Source organism: Pyrus communis, chromosome 12, assembly GCF_041283825.1.
Source record: "Pyrus communis isolate YQ-2024b chromosome 12, ASM4128382v1, whole genome shotgun sequence".
In the NCBI taxonomy this organism is placed as follows: Eukaryota; Viridiplantae; Streptophyta; class Magnoliopsida; order Rosales; family Rosaceae; genus Pyrus; species Pyrus communis.
In genome coordinates, this window is record NC_142576.1 from 22,707,726 (window position 1) to 22,721,403 (window position 13,678).

Sequence of the window (13,678 nt, forward strand, 5' to 3'; positions counted from 1 at the left end):
TCCACCTGAGCCAACTGAGCACAAAATTCGGACCTTGAAATTTGATCCAACAGCTAAAGTTATTATAACTTTAATGTGACCCCCCTGTTTTTAGCCGTTTGATTAAATTTCAAGGACCCGGATTTTTTGCTCAGTTGGCTTAGGTGGAAGGGATCCGGAGATGATCCCTTTCCCATAACTACAACGCCCTCCTGAATCTTTCTGTAAATTACAATAATTTAAAATAAAATATTATGTAGAAAAAAAGTACCTGAATGACTTTTTTGCACTAGGAGGGCAAATAAGAGCCAAGAGGATCCTTGCCGGATCCTCTTTGTCTGGATTCTGGATCATCTCCAATCATATCCGTTCATCGTATATTGTGCGGTCATTAACCATCGTAAATTTTTTATTTAAAATTGAATAAAAACGGTACCTGACAAAAATTGATTGCACGATGTACTATGAACTAATGTGATTGCAGGAACTCGGGAATCTCACAAAGAGGATTCGGCGAGGATCCTCTCTCAAATAAGAGTACCCTTCTCTCAAACTCTAGTCTATGAATCAAGAAAATTATGGTCATTTAACTTTTGTTGTTTTACTATCTTCTACATGGTTAAATTAAGATCAGACAATAGAATAACCTTAATTTTTTTAAGACCATGAGGCCTACGAGAATGGGACTAAAAGCAAATAACTTATAAATAAATAAAAATACTTCTAAATAGTAGTCCTAACCGCAGCAGCACCCAAATGTGTTTACTGTCAAACACACTCCCAAGGGTGCAACGGAATTTGCGGCGATTTTATTTCCAATGCATTTATAATTGTTGTAATTTTTTAAAACTGAGAAAACATGTTTGGCTATTTGGTCGAGGGAAGAAGGCTACTCCGATCAGACTGACCAATGCCCAGTAGGATGATGACGTGTATCATGGTTGGCAGCTAAGAAGACAGAGGTTGACGTGACGTGTTGAACTGAGAGAAGAACGCAAAACATTTTATTTTATTTTCTTTACTTTCTTCTCTTTGATCTATTTTTATTTGCTTATTGTCTGTTGGCAAATTTGGGAATCAAGAAAAGAAATCATCTTATTTTTCAAAAATTTATCATGCACCTTTTTCAATTTTTGATTCTTAGGTCGAATAAATTGAAGATTAACGTAAAAAAATTAATAAAGGTGTGTAAGAGGTAAAAATGGATATGTGAATAGCACTATCCTAAAGTAATTATAGTAGATACGAAGTTCTGGAATGATTTCAAGCTCATTTCTCCGCCAGACATTTGTCAAACCTCTCATACCTTTCTAGAGATTATTAGTTGGTTTCCTCCTCCCCCGGGAGTTTGTTAAATTAAACTTTGATGGATCTGTTTTAAATGAAAGTTTCATTATTCATTCTTAGATAGGTTCTCCTTTAATTGTTGGAGCTAAACCCCTTGGTTCTACAAACGTGTTTTTAATCGAAGCTTTAGCGCTCTGTCTAGGATTTTCTCAAGCAATTAGGGTTGGTCACAAGAAAATTGTAAGAAGGGGACTCGAAGGTTTTGATTGGTTATGTGAATGGTTCTTGCTCAATTCCTTGGAAATTTTGTTTGCTGCTTGGGTACATCCATAAACTTTTTCATGATTTTGAGGGTATTAGTTTTGTTCATGTTTGTCGGGAGGCCAACTTCGTGAATGATAAATTAACCGCTTTATGACACTTTATTTCGTCAAATTGTATTGGCTTGATTTTATCCCCAGTAGTGTAAGGCTTTCCTTACACTTTGATAATTGTTGTATTAGTTGCCCAAGGGACTTTTGCATTTAATTTAATTTCCTACTTTAAAAACAAACGATTTTATTTAATAAAACTGAAAAAATCAAGTTTTTGACCTACATCATCCAGAATTTAGACTCCCTTTATTTTTATATTTCTGTTTTCGATTCTAATTTAGAACAGTAATGTTTTTTTTTAAGAAAAAAAAAAGTTAAAATCCCCATTTTTCCTAATAACCAGAACATAACAAATATATTGTCTCAACAAAAAATAATAAATACAACGTAAAAAAACAATGAATTTCCGAGACTGGCCAAACAAACCGGAACGCCGCCGTTTTCGGTTGCTTGGGCCCCAAGCATCCAAACATCACATAAAAGGAATGTGTGATCTGGAAGATACGATCGAGCTACCCGTAACCTGGCTCCTCACGAAAACATCAAAAACATAATTCCCTACATACCCCTACCGCCTTGCCATATTTACAACGTCAGTCCTAAACCCCCACACCTCTCTATATAAACCCCCTTTCCTCTGTTCATTTCTCCCCCTCCCCCACAAATCCCCTTATTTACGATCGGATTTCAAAACTCCGACGAATTTATCACCGGAAATCTGACGTCACCTCACCGGAGACGGGATATAGTAAAGATGATGGAGGCCGAAAGAGGCGTCTCGTTCCCGGTCGTCTTCTCCGACGGTGAGACCGAGACCGATATGGGCGACCTCGTCGTCTACCCGGAGCTTGATTTCTCGCGGTTCCTGTCGGTTCTGAGTCAAAAGATCGGAATCCTGCCGGGGCAGTTCACCGTCTTCCTCTCCTCGCCGGAGACCCGCCAGCGAATCCCCATCACCGGCAAGGTCAACTTCAGCGCGATTTCTCGCGAGAAGAATTGCTTCTTCCTCGTGGAGCTCAAGCGGTCGAGGCGCGAGCGGCGGCGGAAGAATCACAACTACCAGGTCCCCCGCCACCACCCGGACTTCCGAGAAGATGAGTACCGCAACACGGCGTCGCTTGGAGCTCAAAATCCGATCAACAAGAATCTCCATCTCGAGAATGTTATGCTATTAAAGCGCGGCATGGAGATCGAAAACGTCGCCGGATTGGCCATGCCTTTTGCGGGTCGGGTCGAGTACGAGAATCGGGTCAGAGAGCTGCAGATTGAGAAAGAGAGGTACTTGATGAACATGGGCCTGGGAAGGGCCGATGGGCTCGGACTCGGGCTGGGCAGCCGGAGTGGAGCGACAGTATGCGAGGAGTGTTCGAGGGCGAACGAGATGGGGAGAGAAGTCGGGTTCCACTGGTGCGCTTACGACCCTGTGACTGTCGGGTTCAGGTCGCCGGCGGGTCCGATTTCCCGACCCGTTAAAGGGTCCGACTAGAAAGGTCACTTCATTCTGGGTTTTTTTATTGGTTGGTGATAGCGAGATTGATAGTATGCGGTTTGGTATACGATAAGGAAGGTATACCTGACTATGACATAATTTAAGGTGTGAATATTTTGTGGATATGGTCGTATGGGTTACGAAAGTGTTTGAGAACGATGTCGTTTTAGGAAATTGGAGGTGATATTTTGAGGTTGAATGTGCAATTTAGGGTTTTGAAAGGTGTAGTTGAAACTGATATGTAGCTGCCTGGATGGGAAAGATATTTCCTATTTGGTGTTTGGGAAGAGGAATTGGGTTTTTGGGTTTTTTAATAATTCCATGGATTGGATTAGTTTCCCATCCCAATTAGGATTAAGTTATTAGTAGTAAAGGAGGGGCTCCTCAGTTTCTAGGGCTTGTATAATTATTGGTTTTTATCATTTGCTTCGTTGTTTTAGATGTGCTTTATTAAAAAACGGATTTTGTGATTTGAGAATAATTGATTATAAAATAAAACGCATTGATTAACTGTATTTTAAAAGCGTTATAAGTATGAAAAATACTCTAAAAACATTTAGTTAAAAAAAAGCATTCAATAAATTTTAATATAAAAATAAAATAAATTCAAAAGTCTAATTAAAAAAATTGTCCCAAAAATAAATAGAAGAAAATTTTGGATCTTCGAGTTAAAATATTGTTACTTGGAGCTTGTTATGAGTTTTTGAAAATTATGATGTAAAGTGTGAGTGGTAAAGTTTCCATTTTGGTAAGTTGGTTTTTTCTTTTAGAAGCTAAAACCATCTATCAACACAATTAATGAATATTGTTCATGTATTGTACGAATTTCAAATTCTTTTATAATTGAATATTGTAATTTGAACTAAAAAAACTATCAATTAACGCAATTAAAACTAATTATGAGCAGTTGCAGGGAGAGTTATGCTCCAAATATGTGTGTCATCAACAAAGTGTTATTATCAAATCTCAATTTATTTATTTTATTCTCTCTCATTCATTAAATTTACCTCGACAAATATACATAAACATTCCAGTCTTAAAATTCAACATTTCGGACATTCATAATTGAATTGAACGCTCGACTCTTGCATTTGACAACGAACACAGTACAGATCCTAAGACACTAAGGCGATTGTGAGGACTTTGATACCCAAAATTCATCTTAATACCCAAAAGTTCACCAAAACTCGTTGCAAATTCTTCGTAACATGAACTTCCATCGCATAACCTTGAATTCTCAATTAACATGAGAAAAGTAAAAATTCATTCTCGGCTTTCAAACAAAGACATGTTACTTCAAAACTTCATTATAATTGAATGATGTCAAAACTTGAAACTGATATAGAATTGGTCACCTTGAGCAAAGGGACCATCAAAATAACGGATAAGAATTTGGTACATCAAACTGTACTGAATTATACATTTAATTTGAGAAGTATAACTAAGCGGATGTGAATCGCACACAAAAAATTAGACATGATTAATACATAACTGCACCAAACAACCAAGTCCGCATAATTAATCATACGCAATCTTTTATATGAGCTGCCAAACAAGTTCTTAAAGCCAAGACCTGCATAGGTGCACCTTGGCGAGCGGCCATGGACCCCGGACCCATCTAGCTTGTTATCCCTCGAACCTAGCCTTCTGACGAGGGAGTACCCGCTCCTTAACAATGGGCCCAAACGAGTGAGTTATGAGCCCGACCAATTAACCCAATAGAGGTGCATGTTTGCTTATTTGTATACACCCACTCCGTAGCCCATCATTTGTGTGCAAAAAGGACGAGTCTCATCAAAGTGGTGGCCGATTAAATCCGTTATGTTGATTTAGAGAGATTTTTTAGTGTGACGGGAACTGAGACGGTACACCACATGTCATTATACAAATGGTGGGATATGTGTGTTAAAACGTTAATAACTTAAAAAAAATACAATTTCCCACCACTTGTATAAAAACACGTGTATCATTCGTGTTCCAGTCACAAGGTAAACATTTTCGTTGATTTGGTGCCTGCAAAACGTATCAGACTTTCCCGCGTTACCTCTCCCACACCACCCACGTACATCTTTCATCACCCTGATCCTCATTTAATCGCCAAGTGTCCATAAGACAGATGTTGGATTTCTGCAATTGCAAATCCATCAGCAACTTCTACTTTTACCTAATCATAAATGGACAAGTGTCCAATCTGTGTATACAATTTTAACTATTTGGACAACTGTCCATTTGTATTTGAATAGAAGCAGGAGTTGCGGTAGCCAAGTAGTGTTACATAGAATAGAAGGAGGTTTTGAGTTAAGGAGTAGTGGAAGCGCGAACGAGCCAACCTGATATGGCTCGAATCCTCAAAATGTGATGCTGACGTTCAGAGAGTGGTCACAGGGGCCTAAAACCTAAAATAGAGGAGAATAACTTAAATACAAGTTATTGCAACCGTAGCATTTCGGTCCAATAATGTATTAACACGTAAAAAAATACTACAGAATATGACTGATTGGGATGTGATGGTAGTGGTGAATAGTGATGGTAAATCCGTCCCATGCCATTGATTCTCAAAGTGATAGAACTAGGACTTGTTTGGTACCACTTTAATTTCCTATATAAGGTTTTAAATTAATTTTGTAAGGAAATTTTGGAAACTCACGTGTTTTCATGATATTGTAAATAAATTATGGGCTGGGTTGTTTTCAAAATTTTATTAGTTCCATTGAAGCCTTGCTAGTTGGAATTGAAAATTGCTCCGTGCCTCATCAATTAGTTTCCAAAAACTCGTTTTTCTTGGGAACCAAACAGGCCGTAACACATAGACCCATTTTCTTTCTTATTTAGAGAGAGAGAGAGAGAGAGAGAGAGAGAGAGAGAGAGAGAGAGAGAGAGAGAGAGAGAGAGAGAGAGAGAGAGAGAGAGAGAGAGAGAGAGAGTTGTAACGTCATTTTAAAATTAACTTTTGTCCATATCACAGTGCCGCTTTTAGACCTTTAAAATCCCTCTTCTTTATTTTTCTATGTTTTTTTCTCTCTGCCTTTGTTGGGTTTTTTCTTCAGTGTTTGCATATTCGCAAGGAGAAATTTTCATTTTTTGTTTGTTGGGTGTGTGAAATTTGCTGGGTTTATGCTAAAAATGGCTGGGTGTCCACCAAATCCCGACGACGGTGAACTATGGCTTCCATCTGATACTTTTTTTTCAACGAAGCAGCTTCTTCAACCTCCATACTTAGCCGTCACCATTTCTCTAATACCACGGACGACCTCGCTCGGCAGTTGGCTTCTCTCTCTCTCCTCAAACAATACCAAAGTCCAAGCCTTTCAAATCTTCAGGTCTCTCTCTCCTGACTCACACACACAGCTTGATTTCCATTGCACCCTTTGCTTTGCATGAATGTCTAACATGGGGTGTTTTGAATTTTAATAGAGTTTGCACCGGGTCAGACCGGCGGTCCGGTCCACCCGACGACAACCATGGTTTTGTACAAAAAGGTCCTATTTTTCATGGGTACGGGACTCAACACCTCAATTACCACTCTTAGTTCATGAACCCGGCTCAACTTCTGGTAAATACAGGACCAGAAAACTGAATCGGATTTTTTTGCCCTTAGTCTGTATTCAAATGTTTTGCTTACTTTAATAAATGAAAGTATTGTTATTTAGTACTACAATTTAGAGTGATCTATAAGTTTGAACATCGAAATAGTGAGTTTGCAACTAAATTTATTTCCACATTAATGTAAATATACTTGTAATATTTGGGCAGGTTGGTAGCTTTTTGGAAACCAGAAATGGGATTCCGAGGAGACAACAAAACCGTGTTTTGCCATTCTAGGGTAGAGGGAATGGATCAATGGGTGGTTTTGGGAGGGTTTGTGGAAGCACAGCCGTGTGTCATCCCAGGGTTTTGCATTCCACAACCACAACCACCACCGCCACAACCAGTAATCCGGAGGTCGTAAGGAAGCAGGGTTAGTTATTAATTCCTTCTGAGTCTTTTTATGTCCTAGGCAAAGTATTGTGACAACCCGTTCCAAATTTTACGTTTTTATTTTATTTAAAAAGCGTGAATTTACGAAATTGCCCTAGAGGCAAGGACTTTGACTTCTGTTGACCATCGTCTAGAGAGACGTATGACTTATTCTTTTAACATATTCTCGTAATACTCGTGGATGTGAACGCATAGACGAAAGCCGTTTGCGAGTCCAGATTATAACAGTATAGTTACGGACGTTCGAAATTGGTTATTCAAGGTTTAGCGTTTATTTAAATTAAATTCCCCTCTTGTGGGGAAAAGCTCAATCAGAATTGGAAGAAAGAAAAGAAAAAAAAAAAAAAAAAAAAAAAAGGGGAAGTGGGTTTTCGTCCACCCGCACCCACCGCGGGTACCCATTTTCCAAGGCCGATTCCGGCCAACTCCGGTGGAGTTTTTCGATGCCACCACCACCATCTTGAAGCTCTCATTCCCCTCTACAAAACCCACCTTGATTAACCATGGGATGTGGAGGTTTGAGACCACGAAAGTTGACGAAAATCAATGGTGCTCCGGCCACCCTTCTCGATTTTTCGGCAAATCGGCAAAGCAATGGCCGATGCCACCACTTGGGCTTTGTAGCCCATCATCCCAGGAGCAAAACCCAACCAACCTTGACCCCGTTGGACCACCGTAGACGACGAATCGACGTCGGGAAGTTTTAGGCACCCGCCGGCTTCGTGGGAAAAATTGACCATCTTCCGTCCACGTTTGGACTTCGTGGCAGGTATGAAAGTTGCTCCACTCACTAAGATCTTCATTTCTGTGAAGTTTGAGAATTTTTGGAAATAGTTGAATTTTCCGGCGAGTCGGGGCGGCGCGTGGCCAGTGGGCCGCCAATGCTATTTTTAGGCTATGTCAAATGTCTTGAATTCAGTAGGTTGATAGTTGGAACCTAAATTCGTTACGATACGTTACTTGATAAAATGTGAATCGATGATCCGACCGTTGGATCGTCACCAAAATTGGATACATTATATTACGTAATATTTAAAGATTATAGGAATTTACGGATCGGGAATCCGACTTACGGATCTTCCTGAATTGGATTTGTAAGTCAGTAAAATAAATGTTCACGGCCACTTGTTTTAGGCAATTGGCGGAGATTTGACCGTTGGATCGTAATAAAATTTTAATATGTTATTCTAGAAACATATTGTGGATCGTTGGGAGTTGCGGATTGGAAATCTGATATGCGGATCTTCCGGGTCAAGTTATACAGGGTTGTAAACCCTACTGTCGATCTTTGATCGACGGTTGACTTGTGGTCAATGGGTATCAAACTATTTTAGAATGTCGTTGAGGTTGTGTTTTATGTGAATTACATATTCTACGGATAAGAGTTCTGAGATGTGATTTGATAATTGGTCACAGGGACCAATCATTCAGGACGCCTCGATGCGTGCGCTAGAGAATCATAGCGTGGACTCCAGGTGAGTGCATCTTTTCCTTTTTATCGTACATATTATTGAGAGTTCTATCGACACTTTTAAATTGATTAGGCATATTACTTTCATACATATTTATTGTGAATGCTTGAAGTACTATATGAACTACGAATGGCTTGATCCCTGTCTAGGGTACGTAGGCAGTCTAACAAGACGTTAGATGCAGCCATAAAATATTTGAGACAAAAGCCTTGCTTGGGAAATTGAGTAATGCAAAGGAAATTTGTAAAGGCAAGTTTTAGTTTTGTGAATTAGTTAGTTAAATTATAGTTAATTGGGTTGTCATGGATAATTATCCCTGAAAATAAGTAGTTTGGGAGTAGGGCGTTACTGATTGTACACTTCACACCATATTGTTTATAATTGAAAATGCTACGACATGGTTGAGTAGTAGATTGCACCATGATATATCCATATGTATATTACTTGCATATAATTATTGGGAATGCTTTCAAGTGCAAAGGTGAACTCAGGACACCCAGGTAAGTTCAGGTGAGTTTATGGTAATAGTTGAATCGATTGCGTTATAGCATGACTACAGTTATGAGTTAGGCAACTTCGATACTGTCGTACTGGTTGCCATGAGTTGTACATGTTATATTGAGATGCATTGAGAGCTCATAAACCTGCACCCCGGTGTTAGTGCTCCCGCCCGTGGCCAGGGCACAGTCCTTCACGTGATGTTCACCTCCCACACCTTACGCTCACCTTGGATTCAAGGTAGGTGCACAGTCCTGTCGTACAGACCACTTTAGGTGGTTCCGACTCGTAGGTGACCCGCGATCATTCGTCCAGTCTTCACGTGATCGTAGCACTTGAGCGTATTTATTTACACCCAGTCCTGTCGTACAGACCACTTTAGGTGGTTCCGACTCGTGTGCAGGTATACTTATTGAGCTATTGGCTATCCAGGATTGATGAGATATGGATAAGTCGTACAGGTCACTATAGGTGACTCCGACTTATATGCTAGCCGTGATTGATGAGATATGGATAAGTCGTACAGGTTACTATAGGTGACTCCGACTTATATGCTAGCCATGATTGATGAGATATGGATAAGTCGTACAGGTCACTATAGGTGACTCCGACTTATATGCTAGCCAGGATTGATGAGATATGGATAAGTCGTACAGGTCACTATATGTGACTTCGACTTATATGCTAGCCAGGATTGATGAGATATGGATAAGTCGTACAGGTCACTATAGGTGACTCCGACTTATATGCTAGTCAGGATTGATGAGATATGGATAAGTCGTACAGGTCACTATAGGTGACTCCGACTTATATGCTAGCCATGATTCATGAGATATGGATAAGATGTACAAGTCATTTTAGATGACTCTGACTGATATATCACTTTGTATTGATTTAGTTCATTTGGCCTACTTATTAATGTATGGTGGAGTTGATGGCAAACCGTGGTTTTGGTCATTTCTGAGTATGGTTTGGATATATGTATATATGTTGTACTGTCTTATGGAAAACGATACGGGTTTTACATTTAGGGGCATTACTTTTTGAGAGGTAGTAACTTTGGGAAGCTTGGTTTTATTGCTTACTCACACCTTCTGTTTGGTGCCCTCCAGGTTTTAACTGCTGAGTTTGTATCGACAAGAATCTGTGGCGAATCTTAGTATTGATGGATATTTTTGAGGGTATGATTCTTACCCACACTACTGTACCTTACTTATGCTCTGACATCGCATGTGAAATGGGTTCGCTCCCACTCGTAGCTCACTCTGGTATTTAGACACTTTAGATTCAAATTCATTCACTTTTTATACACTATCACATTTTATGGCTTCGTCACCTTCCAGGTGTCGGCCAGCACAGCTCGATTCAGGGTCCAAGTAGACTTTCTGGGTCGGGGTGTGTCAGTATGGTTTTGTTTTGTTTTATATGTTAGATGAAACGGGGCGTCTAATGATCAGTGGTATTAAACCAAGTACGCAATGTTATCTTAAAAAATTAAAACACTTTACAATGTCTAATAGGTTTGTGCACAACCGTCTTAGTGTTCCCGTTTCATGTTCTGGCCTCCATTTGTTTCTTGCTTCTTTTCTGTGTTTGAAGACATGATATTTATTTGTGTGTTGATCCATTTGTTTATTTTCTGTTTCGTTTAACTTTTGTTTAACTTCTCGTATCACGTCTAAATATGTTACATCATTGCTGTCTGCAAAATGTTTTGTGTAGATATATGAAATAGTGCGTGCATTTTACACAAATTGTAAGCAGAAGACGTATGCCTTCCTTGATGCTACATGTTTTCAATTAAGTTTTTTAGCAATTTGTTTTAAGTTCAGAAAGATTGACGTTAAATATATTGAATAATTCAAAGAAAATTAAAATAATAAGAAGGAAGGAGAAACATGTTTAAAAAGAGACGGTGTGAAAATCACTTATCATAGAATAACGACTATCAATCGTCCATACATTCATGGTAGTTAATGGTAGCATGCACGTTGTCATGTTTGCAAACGAGAATTTTATCCTTCCAAGAGAAATGCTAAGGGGATTCTCTCAGAAGTCGAAGTCTTCATGAATTCTCTGTCATCTCATCTTTTTAACTTAATGTTTTATATTGTTGACGCAAAAACTGACGTTAAAGAAAGTTCATAAAGTATTCTACTTTTGAGAGGCTCCCTTGGCATTTCTCTTCATCCAAATATCATGATTCAGTTATTGATTATATGTTTTGTTGTAGGTTTAAGAAATAGGGAGGAGATTAAAGCTATCAAAAGCGTTTGTTCCAATGCTGGTTTGCCTCGAGACTGTACTTATTGATCTTTTGTGACCTTTCTCTAACTGTGGTATTTTGTCTTGTTCATCGAAGAAGAATGGAAGTTTAATTATCTAGAATTTTGTGCAGAAGAAATGTAAGAAGAGACCAGTAACTTGTGTGTGTTTATTTTTCCCTTCACTTTGTAAGGGTAGATTTTGCTAAATAAATAAAAACTTAGTTACTTTTCTTTGATTTTGCATCATAAACTTAACACGTATTAATTAATAATAAACCTCGTAGAATATTAATCAATGATAAAGCTCACAAAAATGATACATATAAAACGAGTTTAGAAGATTCAATCTCTCAACACCCAAGCACATGCGTAGGGAGTAGCGCACATAAGATTGTGCACAAAAATTTCTTCTAATCGTGAATGTGTGTTGCGTAATGGGTTAAGAGTAACTCCATAAGAAAGGTTAAGAGTTCAATTTTCCCTAATACAACCCTTTTATTCTTAAAATTGATAAGTGGCATCAATAAACCCAACCCATGTGAGAGGCTAGAAAAAGTAACTTTTGAAAGCTCAATGCCAAGGCTTTGTTAGTCTATTGACTCTATTCGCTCGGTGTTGAAAGTTACTAAATCATATCATCAATGTTATCCATTCCTAGAGGATTTGTTATCCTAGGCGTGAAACAGGGAGAGCGATAGAAGATGAATTTAAAAAAAAAAAAAAACTAATGAAAAATGTTTGAAAATTTTGAGTTTTAACGATAAGGACAAATTAAATGATAAAGTGAATAGTATCAGGTAGACTTGTAAATGGGTCGGGTTTATTGGGTTTGGGTCGGGTTCAACCCGACTCGTTAAGTTAATGGGTCATCCGAACCCAACCCGTTAAGCTAACGGGTCATCCGTTTCACCCGTTAACACTCGTTAACAATTATTATTATTAATTTTTTTTTGCATATAGTTTATTTTTTGTTGTTAAGACTTGACTGAAATTACTAAAATATCCTCAACTAACGGGTGCTAACGGGTTGATCTAAAGTGACCCATTATTTAATGGGTTATTAACGGGTTCACCCGTTAGCAACCTGACCCTTTAAGCATCCACCCAAATACTAATATTAATGGGTCAGGTCCAAATGCCAGGTCTACTTGCATGCAAGCACCCTCTATACAAATTGATACGGTTATATTTTCGATGCGTTTCGGTCGAATTAATGCTACTTAAGCTTTGATCTGTATTCATTTTTTGGCTCAGAAACGTAGCCTCAGTGAAAGTAGACTTGTAAACGGGTCGGGACCTGACCCGTTAAGTTAACGGGTCATCCGAACCCAACCCGTTAAGCTAACGGGTCACCTGTTTCACCTATTAACACCCGTTAACAATTATTATTATTATTATTATTATTATTATTATTATTATTATTATTATTATTATTTTTGCATAGAGTTTATTTTTGGGAATTTTAACGAAAAGCACACGGTACTATTAATTTTAACGAAAAACCATATTTTTATACTAAAAAGTCAATTTGGTACTATTCACTTTACCATTTATTTTGTCCTTATCATTAAAACTCAAAGTTTTCAAGCCATTTTCATTAGTTTTCCTTTTATTTTTTGTTGTTAAGACTTGATTGAAATTACTAAAATATCCTCAACTAACAGGTGCTAACAGGTCTAATAGGTTAACCCAAAGTGACCCGTTATTTAACGGGTTGTTAACGGGTTCATCTGTTAACGATCCGACCCGTTAAGCATCCACCCAAATACTAATATTAATGAGTCGGGTCGGGTCGGGTTAATGGGTCAGGTCCAAAATGCCAGGTCTAGTATCAGGATTGACTTTTTAGTGTAAAAATATGAGTTTTCGTTAAAATAAACAGTACCGAAAACTTTTTGTTAAATTTCAATTTTTTAAAATCTTCTTAAAATTTCAGCTACGAGCCGGCTGAAGATGCTCAAAGTATGGGAGTTTTATAAAAAAATGTCTCTATACAATTAGTGGTGAAATTATTCAAAATAAACTGTATTAAGTTTTCGTTGTTGGACTTTACGTTCTTCAACAAAAATGCCAAATTTATGTCAGTCACCTCTTCAGCACCATCCAACATCAACATGTGCATCTAAGTTGTGAGAATTCAAATCATTCTCCATTGGACAGAGAAATACAACTCGACTAATAGCTGGTTGGTACACAAATTTATTAAAAGAAAAAAAAAGTCACCCTATTTGTTTTAATACAACAAATATTTACACCAAGTCGTGAAGAGATTAGGATAAGCCACACAAAGATTTTGTCATATTAATTTGGTACCAACGAGATTCAAACCTATCT

General features: G+C 38.2%; 1 protein-coding gene and 1 long non-coding RNA gene across 2 annotated transcripts; both read left to right on the plus strand.

Moving 5' to 3' along the window:
- Positions 1 to 2,006: 2,006 nt before the first annotated feature.
- Positions 2,007 to 3,568, plus strand: LOC148692515 (uncharacterized). The gene has a single exon (XM_088681778.1). It carries the CDS (start codon positions 2,395 to 2,397, stop codon positions 3,124 to 3,126), a length of 732 nt encoding a protein of 243 aa, XP_088537904.1. The 5' UTR covers positions 2,007 to 2,394; the 3' UTR covers positions 3,127 to 3,568.
- Positions 3,569 to 7,439: 3,871 nt separating this feature from the next.
- Positions 7,440 to 10,585, plus strand: LOC148692516 (uncharacterized). Its single transcript, XR_015954375.1, has 3 exons — positions 7,440 to 7,876; positions 8,524 to 8,582; positions 10,190 to 10,585. It is a non-coding gene; the product is annotated as an uncharacterized LOC148692516 (long non-coding RNA).
- The last annotated feature ends 3,093 nt before the right edge of the window (positions 10,586 to 13,678 follow it).